Source organism: Parus major, chromosome 3 (assembly GCF_001522545.3).
Source record: "Parus major isolate Abel chromosome 3, Parus_major1.1, whole genome shotgun sequence".
Taxonomy (NCBI): Eukaryota; Metazoa; Chordata; class Aves; order Passeriformes; family Paridae; genus Parus; species Parus major.
This window is the reverse complement of record NC_031770.1, coordinates 14,612,649-14,636,803: the sequence shown is the minus strand read 5'-3', so window position 1 is coordinate 14,636,803 and position 24,155 is coordinate 14,612,649. Positions and strand designations below refer to the sequence as shown.

The 24,155-nt window shown below is 42.7% G+C and overlaps 1 protein-coding gene across 1 annotated transcript in view; it reads left to right on the top strand.

The window, feature by feature from the left end:
• Positions 1 to 10,384, top strand: part of MSH2 (mutS homolog 2) — a 44,654-nt gene extending 34,270 nt beyond the window's left edge. Inside the window, exons 11-16 of the mRNA XM_015622875.2 lie at positions 627 to 724; positions 1,755 to 2,000; positions 3,541 to 3,745; positions 4,130 to 4,377; positions 7,787 to 7,959; positions 9,977 to 10,384. Coding sequence (XP_015478361.1) covers positions 627 to 724; positions 1,755 to 2,000; positions 3,541 to 3,745; positions 4,130 to 4,377; positions 7,787 to 7,959; positions 9,977 to 10,147 — 1,141 coding nt within the window. The 3' untranslated portion in view covers positions 10,148 to 10,384. The remainder of the gene's footprint in view (positions 1 to 626; positions 725 to 1,754; positions 2,001 to 3,540; positions 3,746 to 4,129; positions 4,378 to 7,786; positions 7,960 to 9,976) is intronic.
• The last annotated feature ends 13,771 nt before the right edge of the window (positions 10,385 to 24,155 follow it).

Sequence of the window (24,155 nt, the reverse complement as noted above, 5' to 3'; positions counted from 1 at the left end):
GGTACGAGAAGCACAAGACTGACTTCTGCCTATAGTGTGGGCACACTACTTGGGTGTGTTTCTTATTCAGTCTTGCAGACTTGTCCTTTGTTGAGGAGACAAGCTTGAGAAGAATAAAAACTTGTTTAAACTCTTTATTTCAGCTTACCTTAGTCTGAAGACCAGAACCTGTTCATAGTGACAGTAATTAACTTGGGTTTTTACTAAATGAAAGAAGTCAATGCCTTCAGATCTGATAAGTCTGTTGTAGGACTCTGGGCTAATTACACAGTTGCTTAGCAGCAAAATGTAGCAAAATAGCCAGAAATTTGCTTAAAATTCAGTTTTAAGAACTAGTTCTTACCACATAGCAGCTCTATAACAAACATGGATGTTTTTAAGAGTCATGTGTTGATGCTAGAATTTTTGGTTTGGCCCTTATGGGTGATCTTAGACTTGGAATTAATCTTGAGGCTGTCTTGGTGTGGATGAATTGTAGGTCAGGTGTTTTCTTGTCTTTGTGCTGAACCTTGCTGGTAAAACAGGTGGGGACCCTTGGTGTTGACTCAGATGGGGAAGCCAAAAGTTTGGCCTTGTTGGTGAAGGCAGAACATCACAGCTTCTAAATACTCTTGTTTTGTTCACAGCAAATTGAGTGCCATCAATGATGAATATATAAGGAACAGGGAAGAGTATGAAGAGGCTCAGGATGCAATTGTTAAGGAGATCATTAACATTGCTTCAGGTGAATATGGTACTGTTGATGTGTGTCACAGTCTGGAGTGCTGGGCAGACTTGCTGTTTCTTTGAGGGTCTTTTACAGAGCCAATCTGTAATATTGTCCTAAGAATTAGTGTAGAAAAGTGAAGTGTGGCTTTCAGACAGCTGTTGAAAGTTTGAAAAATGAATTGTCTTCTGTCGCCAGACCCTTTCCTGGCATTGCTGCAAATGTGCAGTGATGAGGTGTGTGCAAATGCTAATCCCACAAATAGGAACAAAAATAAGACAATAAAGGCCACATCTATCCTCCACCTACCTCCCTGACTCTGGGCATCTTCACCCAAACAGCAGAAGAGGTAAAGGACAACAGACAACTGAAGGAGTGGGACCTGAGGTCTAAGAACATTGGTATGCAATATAAGATCAAGTTAGTCATTGCTTTTATATGGCAATAAAAATTCTTGGTTTCCTAAATTATTTCCATGTATTTTGCATTCTTTACTGTCCTTCACCAAAAGCAGAAGAGACACTGGGGAATTTGGGCCATAGACTCTAATCCCTCATCCCTTTCACTGAAGAAAACCAAACACCAAAAGTCAAAAGGCTGGTACTGGGGATGCTGAGCCATCTAGCCTGGTGTCACAGGCACTATATCTGACAGACCTCTCCCTCCCAGCATTCACACAAACATAGATGGCAGCTGTGTCTGAACTGTCTGTGCTGTGTCTCTGGTGTCTTTGCTTGCATGAGCATCAGAATGCAGTGTGTTATTCAGGAAGGAAACTTACTGGATTTCCAGATGAGGGAAGATATTCAACATGAAGATATTCAATAACCTCCTCTTTTTCTTGGTCTCAAGAAGTATCCTTGGTATTCAAGGCATGACAACTTTAGGATTGCATCCTAGACTCTCCCAGGCGGTGCCTTTCATCTTGAAGGAAATTGTTACTGCAGATGAGTTAACTTGATGGACTCAGTATAGGCTTCAAGGTACCTTCTCAGCAAGAGCAGAATGGCTAATGGCATTGAATTTGTATCTCCTCAATGCAAACCAGGTTATGCAGAGCCCATGCAGACGATGAATGATGTGATAGCTCAGCTGGATGCCATTGTCAGCTTTGCCCACGTGTCGAACGCAGCCCCGGTGCCCTACGTCCGGCCCGTCATTCTGGACAAGGGACAGGGCAGGATCGTGCTGAAAGGTGCCAGGCATCCCTGCATCGAAGTGCAGGACGAGGTGGCCTTCATCCCCAATGACATTACATTTGAGAAGGGCAAGCAGATGTTCCACATTATTACTGGTAAATATTTCTGTTCTCTTTTTCGTTTGTTATTTATAAATGCCTCGAGTGTTTCCAATAATGATGTATTTTTAAAAAGGAAAACCAACAACAAGCAAAACAGATCAGCAACCTAATAAAATTCTGTCCAAACAATTACATCAAGCTACTGAGCAGCTACTGAGTTACACATTTTTCTGCGTGGGAAATAAGATTTAGCTCTGGAAAAGAAGGGAGGGTCTTTCTAAACTATTATTTATTGCTATTATTGGTTATATTTTTTTAAAAAGTGTCCACAATGTTCATGTGAAATGTTACCTTCAACTGTGGATATTCTACATGTTTCTGTACATACAGGGATATTTCTCATCATCCAAACTTAATAGTAGTGGACTTGGTTATTGTGGTTTTAGTTGTAGTGCACCGTTTGGAGAAGGTGATCACTAATTTCAAATAATCAAATAATTTTCAAAATAATCAAAGAGTCATTTGTGAAGAAAAGAGAGGCTGCTAGGACAGTAGAAGAAAATAAATTAGTCCTTCCTTAAATAAAGTAAGGCCTCAGTGAATGTAACTCCACAAGCCAGGCAACCTCAGGTGCTGGAAATCTTGGCTCTTCTAAAGTGATCTGGAAAATTCTACTAGGCATCACTTGTACTGTAGCCACATTTTTGTAGGCAAGATTTTAAGCAGCCTCTTTGTTAGTGTTTTCTTTGTGAAGTATTAAAGTTGATTTTAAATGCAAAACATGTTTCAATGACTGTACCATTTTTTACCCTTTTCTCTGGTGTAATTAAGATAATTTTACTACACACGAAAACATTTTTAGTGTTTATAGATTTAATTGAATCTTAATTTCCATCCAGATGTCCTTGACATACGTTCTGAGTAGCAAAGATCTGAAATTAGGGAATGATTAATGAGCACTTCTAACATAAAAAGAAAAACTGAAAATCTGAATAAATGCATGGTAACATACTTCTTTTTCTGGTTAGCAGAAGCATAAGATTGGTTTTCATGATCAGTTTTCTGGATAATACTTTTTATTTCATTTGTGCTTCAGTTACAATTAACTACTTAATATCTGGGTTTTCTGATTCTGAGTCACATATTAGCTTGTACCTGGTCTGTTACTAAATGGTTACATTTTTGCAGAGAAATTTTAATAGTTGTTTGAGGTGAAACCAAATTATTACGGTTCTTAAGCAGAAATAAATACTGATGATTTTTAATTTAAAGCTTATCAGTTTTAGGTATGAACACGTGTTTTAGATGACTGCTTATACTTTTGAAAAGTTCCAAAACTTACAAAGGCCCCTAATGTTCTCTAATCACCTTTCCTTTGAAAAAGGAACATTCAGTAAGACAAACAAGCAAGCCTTGTTAGCCCTGGAGTCACTTGTTGCACCCGTTAGACAAGTTTGCTGCTCTTTTCTGGCAAGAGAGTAATAAGTTTAAACCCTCTTTGTTTTAATTTAGAGCCTGTACTCCTTTAAAAGAACTGTTGAATTGTAAAAGGATGATGCTTTTAAAAGTAATTTTTGTAAAATTTCTTCTTTAGGCCCTAACATGGGGGGAAAATCCACGTACATCCGACAGACAGGGGTGATTGTTCTTATGGCCCAAATTGGGTGTTTTGTGCCGTGTGAGTCCGCAGAAATAACCATTGTGGATTGTATCCTGGCTCGGGTGGGAGCAGGAGACAGCCAGCTGAAAGGAGTGTCTACTTTCATGGCTGAAATGCTGGAGACTGCTTCAATCCTCAGGCAAGTCTTGTGCTTTTGTTTGATTGTGTTGGTTGGGGTTGATGAGAAAGGAGAAGCTCTGAGAGAGATGCATTTAAGATTTTTCTTTTGTGGAGAGTCTTAGTGAAGAATCTCAAGTTCTTTTTAGCTGGTACATAAGTTCTTGAAGTAGCCTTCAGTTTATTCCAGTGGTCAATACAGAGTTGCTACCAGGAGGCCAAAGTCTAAATGGGATAAAGAACCTAATTTAGAATTATCTGTGCAATGCTGTGTCTGCACTATATTTGTAAATAAGAAGGGTCTTTTGCCTCTTCATGCTCTGCATCCATGGCATAACTTGTGATACTCCAGTATCCAGAGTTCATGCTGCTACCAAACAATTAACAAATGTTCTTGCGTTTTTAGGACAGCAACTGAAAACTCCCTGATAATCATTGATGAGCTGGGAAGAGGAACCTCTACCTACGATGGCTTTGGCTTAGCATGGGCTATCTCAGAATACATTGCCAGCAAAATCTGTGGGTTTGCCATGTTTGCTACACACTTCCATGAGCTCACAGCTCTTGCTGAGCAGGTGCCAACAGTAAATAACCTCCATGTCACTGCTCTGACCAGTGATGACACACTGACGATGCTTTATCGAGTCAAGGAAGGTAAGGCCGTGTCTCAACTTCATTTTGCCCTGAGAGAGAAAAGAAAAATCTTAATAGAAGAAAACCCTCAGCCAGAATTCGTGTCATACTCCAGGCTTGGTGTTTATTATATATATATATACTGTTATCTGTCCATAGTGTGTGTGACAGGAGCTCTGTCCGTGTCTGAGCACAGTAGGTCATGATACTGATGATTGTTTCTTAAGCTTTCTAGGTTATTCCTGCCACTCAAGTTGATGCTTTTGAGTTGCTCCCTTTTTCTTTTTTAAAAACAGAGAAGGGTTCCAGAAGGTTACTTTCTGTTTTCCTAAAACAGACATTTTAATCTGCTTATAAAAGAGACTTTTATTTCTTAAATTGTTCTTTTAAAAGAAATGAATGCACCTTTTATGCACTGACAGTTTTTAATGTCTATTTCATTGTAATAAGACTTAGTCTTATGTTGCCCAATTTATACAGTAGTTTGATGAAGGAAAAATCATTTGGGTATTTTTTTGCAAATGGCATCATAATGAAACAACAAGTAGCCTGTTTTGTTAGTATAAGATCAGTTAGATGTATTTAATTAAAGTCTTTTAGTAGATCCAGTTATTTCTTTCAGTATTAAACAATTTTTAATTAGGCATAAATTTCATCTATTCCTCCTCCTTCTCTATATCCCTCGTCGTTTGTTTTTGCTCCCTTCAGCAAGAGCCTTTATTTGTTGCTAAATAAAGCAGAGCTGTAACTGTGGCTTGCAAGGTGTGCCCATTTATGGCATTCTAATTTAGTTGTGAACTCTACAGAGATTTCGAATTGTTCTCAGTTGAACATTTCAGTCTGGTTGGCAACCTTTGGACTGAGATTTTGATTTGAAATGTGGGCAGAATATCCTTCTTACTCTGTGTACCTCTTAATTTTTCTCTTCAGAGTTCCACAGCGGAGGAATGAGTTAGATAACACTCAAATGGGTAGAAAAGGGTTACTGTAGATCTCCTGGATCTGATAACCTTGCTGGTTTTACTCCTATGACATTACTAATTGACTATTTCTTACTCATTTCTTCTGGTTTTAAATCCATGAAATCACTTCATTTCTTGCCCTTAGATTACATGTATGACCACTTCTAATTTTGTGTTGCCCTCTGCTATAATCTTGCAGTTAGATTTTGGGTACTTTCCCGTAAAGCCTGGGAGACTGCTCTGAGCAAGGGGAATCACAGGAGCAGAAGTACTGCTCTCCTCTGGCTTTGCTGAGAGTCTGCTCAAAGCTGGGTGGATTAGTTCTGTCTGCCACAGCCCTGTACCTTTAAACTCTTTGTCCTTGTCTTTTGGGATCTTTATTCCTTAGAAATGGGTTCTGTGGGTGCACTTTCCCAGGGAATGCCCAGTTTTTGCTTGAATATTACCCTGAATTGTGGTGGCCCTGGTTCCCAGCCGGTCCCAGTGGAGAGGTGGTGTCTGTGGTTCTTTCCTAGTTTGCTGTTTCCCATCTTCTCCAGCACATGTTGAGCTCCTTCTGCAAAGTGAAGCTTCATAGACCTCTGAATGCATTGCTCAAATTGGTGCTTAGAAGGTGATTTAGTGTAGCATTGGACCTGAAGAGAAATAGTCATAAACTGCTGGAAGTGTACATGGAAACCCAGGGGTTTGGTGCAGCAGGAATTGGTGATGTACAGGATCTGCAAACAAGCCATCTTTAGGTGCTTTGTTTTGAGCAAGTTGGTTGAGGAGGGAATCAATATACACTATATTAAAACCTCCTACCTTCTACATCCTTTGGAACAGCAGTTTGTACAATAAAACCCCCTAAAATTCCCCAGACAGTTGTGTGAGTTCTCTTTCTTCAACCCTCTCCTTTTGTTTTTAAAATCTGTATTAATTCAGCCATTCTGGCCATGATAAAAACTGTAGAAGCCCAGTTTAGTATTTTACTTCAATTAATTTTGCCATTTTTAGTCATACACATCTTTTCCTTGTACATGCAATGTCTTTTTGTTCCATCCATTTTCTTGGAAGTGTTATTGAGCATGGAGACACAGTATTTTTTATGTATTTAGTTAAACCTCTGTCAGAGGAAATACAACACCATGAAATCTTCATCTTTAAATATCTGGTCTCCAGTCAGATATCCATCTTTCACCTAAGTTTTTGCATTTAGTGTTGTGCTCTTTTCCCTTTTGGAATGATATTGGAGTTGTATTGCTCCATCAAGGATGTGTGTATAGGCAGCTCACATACAGCTGTGTTTTGAAACAAGTAACAGGTTTGATGTCATTTGAAATGTATAAATAAACCTGAAAAGCATGACATGGAGCTTTTATACAGTGTTTTCAACCATGACTTCGTGGTTCAAAAGCGACAAAGTCACCAGAAGAGAAGACACATGAAGTGCTGTTCTTCAGGCCTCTACTCAGGATTCTCTGAGCTGAGGACTGAGTTAGCTCTGGGTCTGGGGAAGTGTGTCTTTTTAATACAAAATCAAGAAGACTAATTTCTGCTTAAATGTGTTAATTTCCTTTAAGAAATCAGAGAGATTACAGGGTTAATTAAACAGGAAAAGTCTAAATGATAAGTCTTCCTTCACCTATTCTTTGGTTACCCAGTATTTAATAGATGATTAGTTTAAAAAAACAAACTGTCATTTTGCAAGTGTAATTAATTTATTCTTAACTTCTTGCTGGAGACCAGAATTAAAACGATGTAGTAATATCTGTGGGAAGACAAATGGAGTTATGATAATGTAAACAAATAAGAGTTGATAGATTTTATCAGAGGCCTTTTGATACTGAAGTGAAAATTGTTTTATATAACTGTGTATAATTTACATATTCCAAGCAATTATGAGGACTTTTCTCAAACACGTTATAAACACCGTATTAATTGAAGTAGGTGTGAAGTTACAGTTGAAAGATTTTGTATTAATTAATAAGATGACTCCTGGAGACTGTGGAATTATGTGGTACAGATGCAAAGGAGGAGAGGGATTATTGAGAAAACAACATTTTTAATATTTATGTATAAAGACACATATATGTATTTATATAGGTATAGAGTAAATGTCAGGGATACCTATTAAAAACATGTAAATTATTATATTCTGCAGACTGTGCCAAAACACTTTAATAAAAATCGTTGTTCAATTTCATTCAAGTACTAGGGGGAAATTCTCTCTGCCTGAAGAGTTTTCCATTTCTCCTTGAAGCACTCTGGAGCTCTGCAATTACTGCTCTAATAGAGCTTAATTGAATAAGAGCATATTCTTTATTCTGTGTTAGCGTTTTTAGTAGAAAAGGTGAATCAGAAAGTGTTGAGGAGAACCAAATAATGTCACACACAGAGAGCTTGTACAAGCATGTCCATATAAACTCTATGTAGCCATATTATATTCTGAGAATTCTTAACTGTTGGGTTTTTTTCTCTCCATCCAGGTGTTTGTGACCAGAGTTTTGGAATACATGTAGCAGAGTTGGCAGCTTTCCCAAAACATGTGATTGAAAGTGCAAGAGAGAAGGCATTGGAGCTGGAGGAGTTTCAAAATATTGGCAAGTCCAAGGAATCTGAAGGAGAACCACCAGCCAAGAAATCATACAGAGAAAGAGAGGTTTGCTATCAGAAATAATTCTTAAAATTTGAATAGCTGAAACAAAATCCTGTAAGGATTCAGATTCCCCCAAAGCTCGAGGATAATTGCCTGTAATGTATTTTTCCATAACAAAATGGCTTGGCTATGATGTTCTTTAGGAGCTGAAGAGATGTTCAGGGGTAGTGGGTTTGATTTAGATTAATTTCAAGTTAATGTAGGCAAGAATTTTGTCAGAAAACATAGATTTAAGATACAGCTTTTGTTACCATTGTGTAGAATATTCTTGGCTCTGCAGTTGGGTCACACCTGGTTTTGCTCCCCCTTACTTGAGCGTTCATTGGTGCTGAGTTCTTAGAGCCCAGTGTGATCACATCTGTTCAGACCAGAGAAAAGCTGAATGCCCAGCCTTCTCCTTTGTGCCATTCCATGTCCCATCAGAGCTGTCACATCTCAGAAGCTGATCATATCAAAGAACAGGGCAGTCAGTGCTTGGAATGTCTGATTAACAGGTGCCATAAAGCAAAGTTTCTTTAAAGAAGTTTCATTAGCAGGTATTGTAAAGGAAAACAAAGGCTGCAGGAAGCTTTACAGAGTATCCTGTGTCATCTTGTTTGTTGCTGGATTGAGTCCTGACAGTGGCATCTGTGGCAGCCTCCTGGGAAATCCACGTGCTGCTGCTTTGTGGCTTGCATTGGTTGTCATGTCTGGGTCTTCCTTGCTGCGTGCCTACAAACCTGCTTCCAGAGCTTAGTTCTGTGTCCCAGCAGTCAGCCTGAAACTCCACAGCCTTGTACCACATTTATCTCCTTCTGGCAACCTCCCTGCTGCTCCAGTGTATGGAAGCCTTGAAGTGTTAGTCCACATCCAAAACACTTCCTACATTTAAAAAAGCCTTTCATCTGGACAGAGGCTGTTACCTGTTACTTTATTTTCAGTTTCAGAGGTCAACTGCATTTGTTGTTCCTGGCTCAGTAAGTGGATCTGATGCTTTAAATGAACAATCTCTGGTTTGTTCTGCTTTCTACTACCAGAAGGCTCTCCCTTCAGTTAACCTCAGTTGCTCCACTTTACCTTTCCTCTGTCAGGCATCATGGTGAAGAAATTTTTAGTTGGACCTGGCTGCATGGTCCTCAGTTGGTGTAAATGGAATTGACATAGCAAACATTTGTGACAAATATGGTATCATGTTTTATTCTTGAGTGTTTCAGTAATACATAATATTCCATAAACCCTCTAGGCAATAGAATGGCAGAGCTTTAGATGTCTCATCCAGAGAATTTGTCTGCCTTGGTTAACATCATGTGTAGAGGGAAAGGGGTGCTATTACATTTTGGAAATTTCTGCACTGAAAACTACTGCATCGGTCTTAAGTGATAAGAGGAAAACTAAGTAAACTTTTCAGTAGAATTCTACAATGCAACTAGACTAACTTCTGCATTCTGGACTAATTGTTTCCAACACAGGGATTCTGAATACTGTTCGTTGCAATGTTTGTTCTTGCTATTCAAGTCAGATTGTTTAGAAGTTCCACTTTGCCTGTTTGTGTAAAAGCATATGCATAAAGCTTAATTATCATCTGTTCTCCTTGGTGACGGCCACTCTGCAGTTGCTTGGTTACAATTTGTCCTTCCCTTTTGCATATTGAAACATTGCTTTTGATTGACAGTTCCTTCTAAAAGTAACTAGTTTGGGTAAATATGACCATTCTGGTGCTATTATTGCTGGCAGTCCTCACCTCATGTGGCTGCACACTGGAATTAAATGTGGAACACTTACAGAAGATCACAATGTTAGATACTCTATTTATGCTGATCAACTGGTGCTTTTTGCTCATGCATTGAAAAAGAACTTCTGGTACCAGCATAAGTGATTTGTTCTGGTGTTCAGAACTTGATAGCAAGCACAAACATCACCATGAATTTTGCCTGCACTGAGTTTCTGCCGATGAGCAATACTTTGTAGGGAATTTGGAAAGTTCCTGCTTGCTATCTAAACATCTTTTCTGGGTTTTTTCCTTCTCTTCTCTCCATTTCAGGAAGGTGAAAAGATAATTCAGGATTTTCTTTGTCAAGTGAAAGCATTGCCCCTGACAGATATGTCAGAGGAAGACATCAAAGTCAAGTTGAAACAGCTGAGAAATGATGTGCTGGCAAAGAAGAACAGTTTTGTGAATGAAATAATTTCCCGAACGAAAGTTACATCATGAAATGTGCAAGAACAGGATACAGCTCTTGAAGCATGTTTTGTATTGAAAGAACTATAATTTTCTTGTCTTGTAGCTTTTATACTTTATGATACGTGTACTGATTTATGTAGGCATTTTTTCTTGGATTGTAATTATTTTGTAAAAAATTCTGAGCACATTATGTGCCAGATTTCTGCTTTAGTTGGGATCATTTTGTCCTTTTAGAAGTTTGCAATAAAATTGTTTTTCATATTGAGAGTTGTTGACTGCACAAACAAAATGTGTAGTACTTTACCAGAATTGTGCTAGAAAGTCTAACAGTGGAGGTGTCAAACAACTGCCAGAGCCTTGGAAAGCAGCAATGCATACACAAAATCTTTGTCCTAGACCATTCTTTTTTGTCTGATGAAATTATATTAATTCACTGAAGATTTACTAATGCTGTGTTAGTGCTCCATTAGAAAAAAATCCATTTATGTGTGTCCAGCTGTCCAGGAAGGCCAATGGCACGTGGCCTGTATGAGCAGGAGTGTGGCCAGCAGGACTGGGGCAGTGACTGTCCCCCTGTACTGGGCACTGGTGAGGCCACACCTCGAGTGCTGTGTCCAGTTCTGGGCCCCTCACCACAGCAAACACTGAGGGGCTGGAGAGACTCCAGAGAAGGGCAGTGGAGCTGGGGAAGGGTCTGGAGCACAAGCCTGATGGGGAGCAGCTGGGGGAGCTGGGGGGCTCAGCCTGGACCAAAGGAGGCTCAGGTATCACTCTACAACTCCCTGGAAGGAGGTGTAGCCAGGAAAGGGGCAGCCTCTTCTCCCAAATAACACGTGACAGGACAAGAAGAAACAGCCTCTAATTGCACCAGTGGAGTTTTAGATTGGGTAATTGGGAAAAATTTCTTCACCAAAAGGGTTGTCAAACCATGGAACAGGCCACCTGGAGAAGTGTCAGAATCACCACCCTGGAGGAATTGACAGTACAGCCTTGGCAGTGTGCTAGGTTAAGGGTTGGACTCCATAATCTTTGGTCTCTTCCTATCAGTTGTTTCTCTGTGGTTTGTCAGAATTTTTTTGCGTGTGTACCTGCACAGGGCTCAGGAGGGGGTGAGGTGGGTGGGTGTGAGGGGATTTTTTTTTTGTTTGCTATGTGAATGGAAATGCTTGAGTCAAATATACTATAGGCCTGCTCTTCCTGCCTGAGTTGTGCTTTTGTAATGTAAGCAGAGGCTGGGGTGAAGTCATTTAAGCTGGACATAATTAGTGAAGGCTGTCAACAAAGTAAGAATACATTGATTTTTATCTGATGATGTTCTCTCATTGAGACAGTTTGAAAGCATGCTGGTACAGTTTTATTTTCTCCTTGAAATTTAGGATTTTAAATTGTAACTGAAGAATACTACTTATATTTAAAACTGTCAGCATTGAAAGACTAATGGGAAAAGGTGTTTGTCGCAGGTGCTGATAGAAATAAAATCATGCTGAAGATGTTAGGCAAACTCTTGCTGTGTTCAGAGATTGCATCAGTGGGTGTGTGCTGGGGACAACAGTGCTGCTGTGAAAGCTGTGCTATTGCCCTCTGTCAGGGATTAATGTGTTGTAGTGGTCAAATAGTCCAAAAGAGGTGTGATGTTCAGTTTGCCATTGGGTAATGCTTGTACATAGACCAGGACTAGGACTAGGACATGCTAGATATGCTTAACAGAAACACTAAAGGCTTGTTAGAGATTGGGGTACTGCATAACACCTTTCTGGCCTTGAAATTAAAATGCATTCTGGTTACAAAGACAAAAACAGATTTGGATGTACAAACAGCACAGTTGATGATGCATGGTCTGGAAAAGCGTGTTAATTAAAAGAATCTGTTGTAAAGTAACAGTGTATATTTTTGCAATTTTGATTGTTTTAACCACCAAAGTATCCAAAAATGTTGGATCAAACTGCTTTAGGTGTTGCAGTTCCTGTGAGGGACTGGAATGGCAGGTACTGACAGCCTCTTCCTGTGTGTGCTGAGATCCCTGTGGTTGAGCAAAGATGCTGCTGGCTCAATGTCTTGTCCATGTAACCAAGAGAACAGGCATAAGACCATCAGAGATCATCTCTTCCAGGAATTTCTCTATTTTCCCTTTGACCCTGCATGCACTTTAGGTGTCTGTTTAGCCAAGGAGTTCCTCACTGAGCTGCCACCAACAAGAGGGGCCACTTCTCTGCTTCCCTCAGTGCCCTTTATGTTCTTTGTGTCCACTCTTTCCTTCCTGGATGCAGTACATCAGTTGTGTGTGTCTGTGGTGTGCTGAGGACAGGCTGCTTTTATTTTTGTATTGCAGGTGGAGGCTGATAGAGGTGTTCTCTGTGGCCAGATTTGCCTGTCAGGGTTAAAGGTGCTTGTGTGTTATCCAGGAGTGATGGATCAGCTTTGGGCAGCACCTTCTGTGTGCTTCAGAAAGGGTCTTGTGTATCTGCAGCAAAGAAGATTCAGTTTTTCTCATGCACTTCAACTCTAGGAAGAAGGGTGCAAGTTAACAAGATTTAAAAACTAATCTTTTGAACTGTTTTTCTCTTTTGCACTACACTTCCCCCTCCCTCTGCTGCTGGATATAGGCAAGAGAAGACCAGGCAAGGTTAAGTCTCCATATGTCAGTGCTGCTTGCAAAGTGGGTTACAGGTAGTGTGATTTCATGTGAGCAGGCGGGGTGGCTATTTTTGCTAGTTCTAATTTAGCTTTTTGTTCAGAAATGTACCTATGGGGCAGGAGCATTTCCACAACTTGTCTGCTTATTACAGAGCTGTGCCAGAGATTCAAAGATTATCAAAGTTTCAAAAGGAACTAACGAGGCTGTTGAGGAGGGGTGAGGCCATGTACTGTTAGCCTTGAATAAAGATGCAAGGTTCTCTTTGGTCACTCACCTCAGAAAGCTTGGCACTGAATGCTGTCTTTTTGGTGTCTGCTGTTACTGTTCATCTAGAAGGCTCTTTATGAAGAAAACTGCATTAGATGGGGTAAAACAAAAGCAAACACTGAAGGAATTAATTTTCCTTTGATGATTTCACTGCCCTTTTTTAGTGATCAGGAGCACCTGGTAGCCAGCCTGATGGGAAAGTGGGTTTACCTCTTGGGTTGTGGTCGAAGGCTCCATTTAGGGTTGGGTGACTCCAGGGATCAAGCTCACAAATCCAGGGAATGCTGCCTGCCAGATCTGGACTAGTCTCTTCATGTTCCAGCTTGCAGCTGGAGCCTGTTCACCTCAAATAATGCAGTCACCAAGTGGCTCTGTGTCTCTTTCCTCTGCTGGAGCTGAGGTGGTTCTGGAATCAGAAATGTCAGGAATGGGACTGAGGTGAGTTCTTGCCCACTGCACTGACACTGCCTTGAGGAGACCCTCAATCCTTGGAGAGCTTCAGATCCCCGCTGGTGACAACTGTGGCCTGGCTTTGCAAAGCACAACGATTTGCATTGGCTCTCAGTGCATGTTCTGGGCTGAGAACTACCCTGGAAGTGACTGGAGTGCTCATGGTCTGACTTTTCCAGATGCAGAGAAGCCTGGGGAGAGCTCATTGCTGAGGTCTGGGATTGTGTGAGCAGTTTCATCCAGTTTGGTGTGAGATTATGATGATGGTTCAAACTGGTTTTCATGGCATTAATTTAATGAGTTTTTGAACACCCAGCCACTACACAGGCTGAGCAATTTCTCTGGTTACAAAGCAGAGAGACAATTGGTCTTGCTATTCTACAGCGGTGCAGATTTATTTGAAAAATCACCAAAGAGCAGTTGCTGCTCTGCATCTGAAGTAGTGTGAGGTCATGCATTGAATTCTTTGCTTCTTGCTGACCTGGGAAGAAGGATAAGAAGCAGCCTCAGGAGTCTGAGGCCTTAAAATACAGGGGAGAGATGCTGTCATCTTCCTGAGATGGCTGCAACCCTTGCAGGTATAACTTGGCTCTTGATGCTGTTTGCTGAAAAAAACCTTGTTAGCAGTTGTCTCTCAGATATTCCTGTTCCTCTCCCAGCCCTGCAGCTGCCTTTCCCAGCCTGTTGCCTTTCCTCTCTCTGTTCCTGCCAAGCTCCTGCACTGTTCCTGTACCCAGGGGAGCACCTTGCAGCACTTCTTTTATGCATGTGTGTCTTTTTATTTGCATTGGGGTGGATACATCCCTGCACGTGCTGCTTTGACAGTCAAATTGCAAGGGATGAACCTCTGCTGTTAAAGAGGGAAGTGGCAATTCCTGATCATTTTTAGTGGCAGCTTGGAATTACCCTCCTGACTCGGTGTCACCTGAGCCAGCAGCAGTGCCTGTGGTTGAGGGAAACAATCGTGTAAAGCAGATGACAGGTCGTGTTTGCTCCTCCAGCTGCAGTGAGTAGTGCTTTCCTAGAGGTGAGAAAATGTGTTTGGTTTTTTCTCTTGGGGGGCAAAAGGTGCCTTGGCACCTGGTTTGAGCTGCTGGATTTCTGTGGCAGTTTCCTTAAGGATGTAGTAATCGTTCTGTCTTCGTGGGGACAGTTGGAAAGCTGAAAAGAGCTGTGCTAAACAATGAGAGCCCAGGGAAAAGCTGAGAATAAATAGCCTGTGCTTAAGAGAACATTTCCCCTGCTGATCCACCCCGTCCTGCCACGCACTGAAAAGTCAGTGCTTGTCAGGGCAATGCGCTCACACAGGGGTTGGCTTCAATATGTTCTTTCTTTCTCCAAAAATTAGGCAACTGTTCCCTTGTGAGTTGCTGTGGACTCTGGCAAACGCCAGATGTGCACAGGGAGGGCTGCTGCACATCACTGGCAGTCTGGTCCCATCTCCAGCCTGCTGCTGGACCGTGCTGTGGGGGAGGCAGGAAGTGGGGCAGCTCTCCTCAAGTGTGTCTGTGCCCACCTGATGATGCTGCTTTATACCCTGAGCAGCATGAATTTATTCACACTGAGCTTTTGAAATATCTTCTGTGCTGCCCCTTTCTTTTTGTGCACAAAACTTCAGGAAAGCGTTCACCATTCTGGACTTCAGACCAGAGATTGTCGCTTTTTTCAGCGTGCCAGCTGGCTTCCCTTGTGTGGCTGTTCCCAGATGCCTCTGACAGCGGGCAGTCCAAGCTTTTAAACCTCTCTGCATGCACCTGACCCCATCCAGAGCTGCCTGGGGACCTGCTCTCCCTGTGCAGGTGCAGCCAGAGTGGCACTGCAGGGAGACAGAGAGAGCCAGCAAACTGTGCCACGTGCTGCATCTCCTCCCCAGGGCCTGTGGCTCAACAAAAAACACTCCACAAAGGATCAGAAATGTAGCTGTCAGAATGTGGTCCCAAGCCTTGCAAGGAATGACAGCATGTGTTACCATGGTGCAAGCCTTGTGGGTTTTAGGTGATTGGGGAAATGTCATTCGGAATCAATTCCCTCCTGCCTGGATATTTGCAGTAATTCTTTCTCGTGTCTTTCTGCTGGAGATTGTTACTGACCTGACTGTCCCTTTCTTGGTTTTCAGAGCCTCAACATAATGGCAAATAGTTTCCTTATTAGCTTTCATGTGCTAATGAAGAAGGTAAAAATAAAAACCAAGCTTCATAACAATGTTCAACACCCAAATTACCAGGAAGATGATTCTGATGTTCATTTTAGTGCTGGTGCTCTGGCTTGCAGTCTTTTTTTGCCATGACCTGGGAGGGCAGCGTAGGAGTTTTGCTTTCTGTTCCTACTGGCTCTTTTCACCTTGGGCAGTAATAGATTTTTCAAGCTCATGCTCCCTTTCTGCTTGTAGGAAGTCATCTTTCATATCTCCCTTCTGGCATTTATCATTCAATTCAGGGGCACTGGGATGTGCTGTAGCAATCCTCTCACACCTTGGTGGCAGTCAATGACATTAAAAGGTAAAACAAAGAAGCTTGCTTACTTAGTGCCTGCTGTATAAAAGGATGGGTGTTATAGAGCCCAGGGCTGGTGATGTAGGGGCAGGAAATCAGGGGGTGCACAGAGCTCTGTGAGAGGCTCCCCCTCTCCGTGGATGTACATCCCCAGAGAAACTCAAGTAGCCCCCAGGGTTTGAAAGCTGCACTTCTCCATGCTGGCACAGAAACCTGGGATGACAAGAGTGACTGCACCAGCTGGGAGCAGCCACCTGGGGTAACTCTGATAGTGCAGAGTCTCCTTTGCTCCAGTTTGGGGGCACCTTGGTTGCTGCAGGAGCCCTGGCCCCCAGCCCAGGCTGGCCTTTCTCTGGAGGTACCCTGGAAAGTGCTACTTCAGCACCCATCTGGCCACTGCTGGTTTGCTCTAGTTATTGTCTTTAACGTAAAGAAAGTCATCTGAGACAAAAAACCCACCTGTTTGGGGTTGCCCCAGAAAATGAGCAGCACTTACTAAGCAGGCAGTGGAGACCACCAGCACTATGAAACTCTTGCATGGCTGGGTGGCTTGCTTAAAATGTTTGATGTTCTGAGGGGGAAACTCCTGTGGGACCCCAGCTTGGACCTGCCCTTACAGTGCACAGTGACACAGCCCTGGAGCAGAGCTAACCCGGCTCTAGCAGACCTGAGTCACCATTTCCCCTTCAGCAGTGTTTTAGTAGCTCCTTTTTTTCTTCTTTTTTTTATTTTATTTTTTAATTTTTTTTTTTGGCTCTGGGAAGGAAATCAGTTTCTGAAAGGGAAACCTTGCCGAAGCCCCTCTTTCTGTGCTGCTGTGGCTGGGTTTCAAGGATGATGTAGTATGATACAACACTGGTTATGAGAAAACTGCAGTGCTGTTTATCTTTCTGCTGTAGAGAGACACAGGATTAACTCTGTAATCTCTCTTGTAAGAGATGTGCTCATTCAGTGTGAATCAGAGGAGCTGCATAAAGTAAATGTGGTTTTTTTTACCCTGAGATTAGACTGGCTGTTGATTTGGCCCATGAATCCTCAGTAATGCTGTTGCACTCTCTGTAGCTCTCAATGGTTTAATTCCTCTCTGGAGTGTAGTTTGTAGATAAAAGTGTAATTTTCTTACTGGAAAACTTTGAAACCTGATGAGTATCTTACCCATTAGTATTACAAAGTTCTGTTTTACTGGTTTTTTTAAGAATGAGAGCTGATCTCCATCAGTGACTAGATGCTTATTTATCCTGTGCACATGAGAGGAAATCAAACCATCCAAGGCTTTGCTGCACTTCCCACGCATCCTGAGGCATGCATTTAGGATTTTTCTTTTCTTATTACCCTTATCAAAGGATATCATGCAAGGCATCAGGCTGCTTGAAGGGGTTTAATGTGAAGAAGGAGTTTTTTTGGGGAATATGGTAACCAGTGTAGTAATCTAACATTTGCAGATAATGCCTGAAAACTTGCTCTTTGGCCCTTCCAGGAGGACACAGTAGGGCAGGAAGGATGCCTGGTATGAAATCCTGAGCTGCTGGGCCTGCTTTGGGCCAGTCCCTTTATGAGGCCTGCCCAAGTAGGATCTTCATCCAAATGGGGGAAATTTAATCTAGAAAATAGATTGTAATGCATCTGGTCTATAGAGAGCAGGCAGCCAATTAGGAATTTCACAGAGAGCTCAAAGAAATCTCCATAACCATCAGTCAGGAGGGTTTTGGAAAATCTTCCCATGGCTGTAGTGGTCAAGTGCCTTGTACAGCTTGAGGATGGTGTAGGACCCCTTTGGCTGCTGAAGGAAGGATGCTCTTCTCTGCCTCTGCTGCAGTTTAGTGTATCCCCAAACACAGACCTGCTTTGCACTGTAGCCAGCACAGTGCAAATGTTCAATGTAAATTCCTCTGGTTTTAGTGCTGTGGAATTGGGTAGACAAACAGGGAGCAGAGGAGGAGCCCATCCATGAGGAGCATGTTCTTAAACTGAAGTGGAACAAAGGGAGAACAGCAGGTTTTCCACTTCATGTACCACGGGCTCCTTGATTTTGCTGTTATTTTAGTGACAAAATTTGCACCAATTTGAATAGAGCAGGACAAGGTCACCATGAGTCCTTGTGTGTGATGTTTCAATTCTCACTTCCTTGGGTAGTGAAAACAAGCCCTGAGCCATTTGAAACTGAGTAGGGTCTTGAACCTGAGGGCTGAAGTGAGGAGCAGGTGGGAGAGGCTGCAATTTTTGGGTGCCCTTCACATGCTGCTCTAAAAAAGCCACACAGACAAACAAACCAACAAAAGCTGTTTGCACTCAGAAAATAGTCCTATTTCTTCTTAAAAAAAAAAAAAAAATGTGTACACCAGCAAAGTCTCTCAATTCCAGCTGAGGAGGAAAGTGTCTGCAAAGGTTGATGCTCCTGAATGTGTGCAGGCAGAACAGCTCCAGGACATGGATGGCAGAAAGCTTGATGCCATCAGGTTGTCTTGTGCCTGCTGAAAATTCACCTTTCTAGAAATGCTTTTTCCCACTGTTCTGCACCCTCTGTCAGGTCATGTTAAAAACATCCATGAGAGTGGACAAGCCATGATGAGTAGGATGTGAGTCTCCATGTCAGAGTGTGAGCTGTGCAAAAACCCTGGCTGGGCTCTGCTTGTAGCCGTTTCAGAGAGACCAGCTAGAAACCAGCCTAAGAGAAAGAAGTTCTCAGCTTCAATGTACCCTGAAAGTCAGCAGTTCCTGTCTTAAAATGGACTGAGTGGCCAGAAATGATTGCTGGAAAAACTACATAGAAAAGATGTTGGTCTTTATCCAGTTCAGAGTAGAAAAGCACATGGACAGACATCCTCACTGATGTCCTGAAAGGAGACAGGCTCTTTGCTTCCCCCCTGAAGCAGGACCCTAAGTAAAACCACTTGGGTGTCACCCTCACCTCCCTACTCAGCCCCACTCTGGGGAGAACATCATTTATTCTAACCCATATTTTTAGTGGCTTGCAACTCTATAGCCTGTCCAGATAGAAATGTCCATTGATAATATACTGGGATTTGAATGACTAAATTTGTTCAGCAGCTGGGGAGGAAAATCCATGTGGGGACCTGTCATTCCTCTCTCCCTGGATTGTCTCCACAGGCTGTGGCATTTAATCAGAGCAGAGGAAACCTTTGCAGTTTGAACTGAACACCACACCAGTCAGAAGGCAAATACTGCCTACTCAGAGCTTCCTCATGGTCTCAACATCCACCTTGCAGGTGCTTTAATTCTGCCCACAACAAATTTCCTGCCTGCACAAGAAAGCACTGATCCAGGCAGGAACAAGCTCTCTGGAAGATGATGCTCCCTGACTCCCAGAGCTGCCAGCATGGTGTATTAAACACTAATGGGGTACTAGAAAAATGCTGGAGGCTGTAGGACTGATGCTAATAACACCCAGCTGCAGTTTCTGGAGTTTTGAAAGATTTTAGAGCAAAGATGACTGACAGTGCTGAATGATGCAGTGAATGCATCCCCTCCTGACTGTATGGGGTGCTGCTGGCACTGACTTGAACACATCAAAATCATCTCTTGCCCTAAGAATCCTTCCCCTCAGTCCTGGGGATCTGTGGGTACCAGCAGTGTCTTGGAATGATTTTCTTCATGAGGCTTGTTTCTCCCCTGGCAGGTTGTGCAGATCCTCCATGTTAGCACCACATTTTCCTCAGAAATGTGGGAGATGTGGGAATGGTGGCACTGCTGAGCCAAAGGGCTGATGGGCAGAAAGGAAATGTGCCAGATAAGCAGGATGAGAGGAAATGATTAGATTGGATATTAGGAAATGTTTTTTCATGGAAAAGGTTGTCAGCTATTGGAACAGGCTGCCCAGGGAAGTGCTGGAGTCACCGTCCCTGGAAGTATTTAAAAGTGATATAGGTGTAGCACTCAGAGACGTGGTTTAGTTGTGGGCTTGGCAGTTCTGGGTTAATGATTGGACTCAGTGATCTTACAGGTATTTCCTAACCTTAATGATTCTGTAATTCTCTGCTTCTCTGAAAGACCTCCTGTGAGCAGCAGCGTCACCCTGAACACCAGGCTCCTGCCAACCCACCAGCCTTCCTCTCCTTCTGTTGGGCAAAGACAATTTCTTTAAAACCCTTTAATAAAATTATATCCTTAAAAAAAGTGGCTTTTGAATCTCCTCTGCTGGAGTTGTTATGTATTTATCTGCTTGAAAGGCATCCAGGAGCACTTCTTTGGGCACCGGTGCCAAGCCATTTCTGCTTGCAAATGGGATGGATGCTGGCTGTGCTCTGGATGCTGCCCCAGGCTGACAAGGGAGCTGAGTGTCACTGTGTCTGCCTGGGGCCCTGGGGCACTGCAGCTGATGCAGGTGCCCAAGAGCCACCTTGCCAGGGAGACCTTGATCCTACAGTGGCACCCTGCTCAGAGCTTGATCCTGAGGTGTCCTGCAGCTCTGACCAAAGTGAGAGGCAGGAAGGTGAGAAATGGCTAAAACACCCCAGCTGATGTGCTGAGCCCCCCACGGTGTCCCCATCCCTCTCAGTTGTGCAGGAATAACCCTGGGAGAAGGTTCTGCTGGGATGGATGCTGGACAGCCCCCAAATGCAGCCCAGATTCCCCCAGAGCCACCCAGGTCTCCCCACATTTGGTTTTAGGGCTTTGGGCACCCCGAGCAGGGCAGTGCACAGGGAGTTATCCCTGCCTGCACTGGCTGCTGTCTCTGCCTGGGTTAACTTGTATTTTCTGCTGTGGAGATGCTCAGAGGGTGTGTGAGACCTCTCTGATGGTATGTGCTGGCTGCACCCACCTTCCCCACCTCTGTGGAAAGGCAAGCAAGAGCACCTGTGACACGAGGCAGGATTTTGCACTGGTTATGTTTCCATTTGCTTTGGAAAATAAAATTACGTGCTCTAGCGAGAAAGTGCTGTGATATTTCTGGGGACTTTCCAGCAGAGCCTCTCTGTTGCTCCAGGTTTCTCTGTAGTCTCTGCTCTTTGTTGGTGAAACCAATCAAAAAGAGTGAAAAATCCCTCACAAATTGTTTTCACGTGCACTTTTGATGCAATTTTTTTACAGCATTGCAGTGTAGATCAAAATGCATTTAGGCTGGGATGTGATACCATAAAAAAACTTCTAAAAGGTTAGCTCGTTGACTTTTCAGTGCCTAGGTAAAAAGCAAAAATAAAGTAATTTTTAGGACAGTTTTAAAAATTGCTGAGAGATGCAGCTGTCTTTTCACTGGCAGTTTCAAAACCTAGAGCTATGCTTTTTTTAGACTGCTTTGATAAATGTTTTGTTACAATCCCACTGAGCTGAGCTGCTTTCCAATTCCTGCTTCCTAATTTTGATACCTGCACAATGGGAGGATTTGTCCCCACCAGCTTGTTAAGTGGCAAACATCTGCTTTCAGCTCTTTCAATTGCCTTTTATAATAATAATCTCACTGGCCTGGTGTTCACTTTTACCAACTTTGTGTGCCCAAGGGAACTGGTCTGGTGAAAAATCCAGAAACTGCTGAATGCTCTGTGTTTCTGCTGGAGTGCTCAAGATTTCTAGGGTCAGGACTCTGATCATCTTCAGGAGAAAAATGTGCTGCCTATAACATTGGTCTGGGGCTCAAGGATTTGCTATTAATTCCTGCACAGGTCTCCCATGTTGCGGTGGACAAGTCCTTAACTCTCTGGTATCTTTTTATATACAGACTCACAGAATCATTCAGGTTGGAAAAGACTCACGAGACAATTAAATAATGTATATGAAATGAGGATGCCAAAAATGTCTCATTCAGAGGCTTGTGGAGAAGCTTACAGCTGGTCACGAGATGCTTGGAAATCACCAGCGACAGAAGGGAGCCAAGATGGAGTATCTGATTCATCCACAGGCTTCTCATTATTGAGAATGCTCTGAGGGGCTAGAAAAAAGGTAATTGCACTTCAGATGGAAACAATGACTAAAAAATTATCCTTGATGGTTCATTTTTTTTCTCAAAAGGTCTGTGGATACAGCCTGTAACTGCCTATAGCCATTTTTAATATGAGGTAGTTTCTGCTTTAATGATCTCGCAGATCTTAAGATATGCTAACATTTACCATCAACTATTAGATCTGCATGGGAATATTTCACTTCTTCAGTACTAGCACAGATGATTCTCATGAATTAATTATACCTACATTTTTGAAGATGAGAGATAAAAATAAATATTGGTACAAATCAGCATGATTATATGGGTATGAATAATCTTGTCCATATTGGCTTTCTCCTTTCCCATTGCTGATGGTTTTTACCCAATTTGCAGAGATTTCAGGGATGTTTCTCTCCCTGCACAATTCAGATGAATTGGTTTGATTTTGCATTGCAAATGCAATTGATGTAATGAGACATGGGCTGGAGCAGCTCTGGCCAGGAGTGCAGGAGGAGAATTCTGACTCTTTTTGACCAGACAGGAGTGAGCTGGGGAGAGAGAGCCTGAAGCACATGGATAAAGCAAAGGTACCCCTTCATCTTACCCCAGAGGAGTCCTTCTGGTTTGGTCCCTCCTTTGATTTCATCATTTGTTTTTCCATGTCATTAAGCTGCAGTAGTGTGTCAGGCTGAATCACTGGATATCACAGGTTAGCAGAAATCCTTTATTTGAAAGACACTCTCAAGTTCCCACATTTCCAACTGAAAGAGCAAAGACTTGGGGTCACTTGTCCCATATAAATTCCCCAGGAAGGGGTAAGGATGGCCACTGGTCCGCAGCTCAGCGAGGATGAAGGATTTATCTCTTTTGGAGGACAGAAGATCTGAGGAACAGCACAGAACTCGTCTGTCAGTATCCACGTGCCTCCAGTGCACAGGCCTGCCCTTGGTGTAATGCATGGCAGGAGACCAAGCCCTTCTGAAAGCAGAGAGGTGCCATCAGATGGCTTCTCTTAGCACAGCAAACCCAGGCACACCAGTCATGGCTGCACTGGATCCTCCCCACCAAGGGTTTTGTTACTCCTTTCTCTGGTTCAGCAGGAGCATGAGAAGGTCAGAATAGATTCCTTGGCCAAGGGAGCCAAACAAGTATTTTGCCAACTGATTGACATTTAGGTGGTGATGGACATATGGACAGAAAACTTTTCCCAACAGGCATCCACCTGCAGCTGTTGGGGTGAGGGCAAGGGGCTCCTTCTCCTAATTCTGCCAATATGCCCAAAGGGAAGGTGTCCCCAGTCCTGCTCCAGGGCTGGATCACTCAGGAGCATCTCCCTTGGTGTCAACATGATGTGTGTGTTAAAGGCAATCAGAAGTTTTCATGCAGAATATCTGTGACACTCAAACATCAATAAATTCCAAAATAAAGGGTTTGATCATAGCATTATAAACTTCCCACATGAACCATTTTGTATGACTGGAAGGTGACAATCTAAATATAAATGTAATTTCTTTTTTAAAGCTGACTTCAGGCACATATATACAGCTTCGGTTGACTTTCAAGAGGAGTCTGTGGGAACATCTGACAGCAAAATTAAGTTATATGTTTCTTGTGGGAGTTAGTTTCCTCCAAAAACAGCAAACGCCTTGATTCCCTGGCACTCAGATTTTCAAACCTGTAATCCTAGAAGGATATGAACTGTTTTTAATTACCCCCAGTGACAAAAAATTTTGAAGGAATCACTCGGGGCGTGAAGGGGAACAAGGACATTCAGTGCAAATGCGAGGGTGTGATTCATTTTTAGAGCTGGTGTGGTGATCAGCTCAGCCATGGAGGTTTTGGCATCAATCTCAGCAGGTCACAGGGTCACACACAGCTCTTGTATTAGTTTGAAAGAATAAAGCAGTGGGAAGAAAACAGAGAACTTGGAAGCAGGCAGAGGAATAAATGGGGCAAGAGACCAATTAAAGTGGATAAAAGCAAAGAGAAAGACAGTGGGCATGGTGAGGGCTTTAACGACTTGTACAGCACATTTCAAGGGTATTTCAGGTGAAACCTTTTTTGGAACACTCATTGAAATAGCGTCATTTCCCCCAGAATAACTGGTTACATGACTAGGGTGAGGTGGATTTTAACCTTTACATAATCTTCCTGTATAAATGCAACAGTTGCATAAAATGTACTCTTTGGATGGGGTGTAGACAGAATCACAGAATCAGTTAGGTTGGTAAAGGCCTCTGAGATCACCCATCCAACCTTTGACCAAACACCACCACATCAGCTTGGCCATGGCACTGAGTGCCACATCCAGTTGTTTCT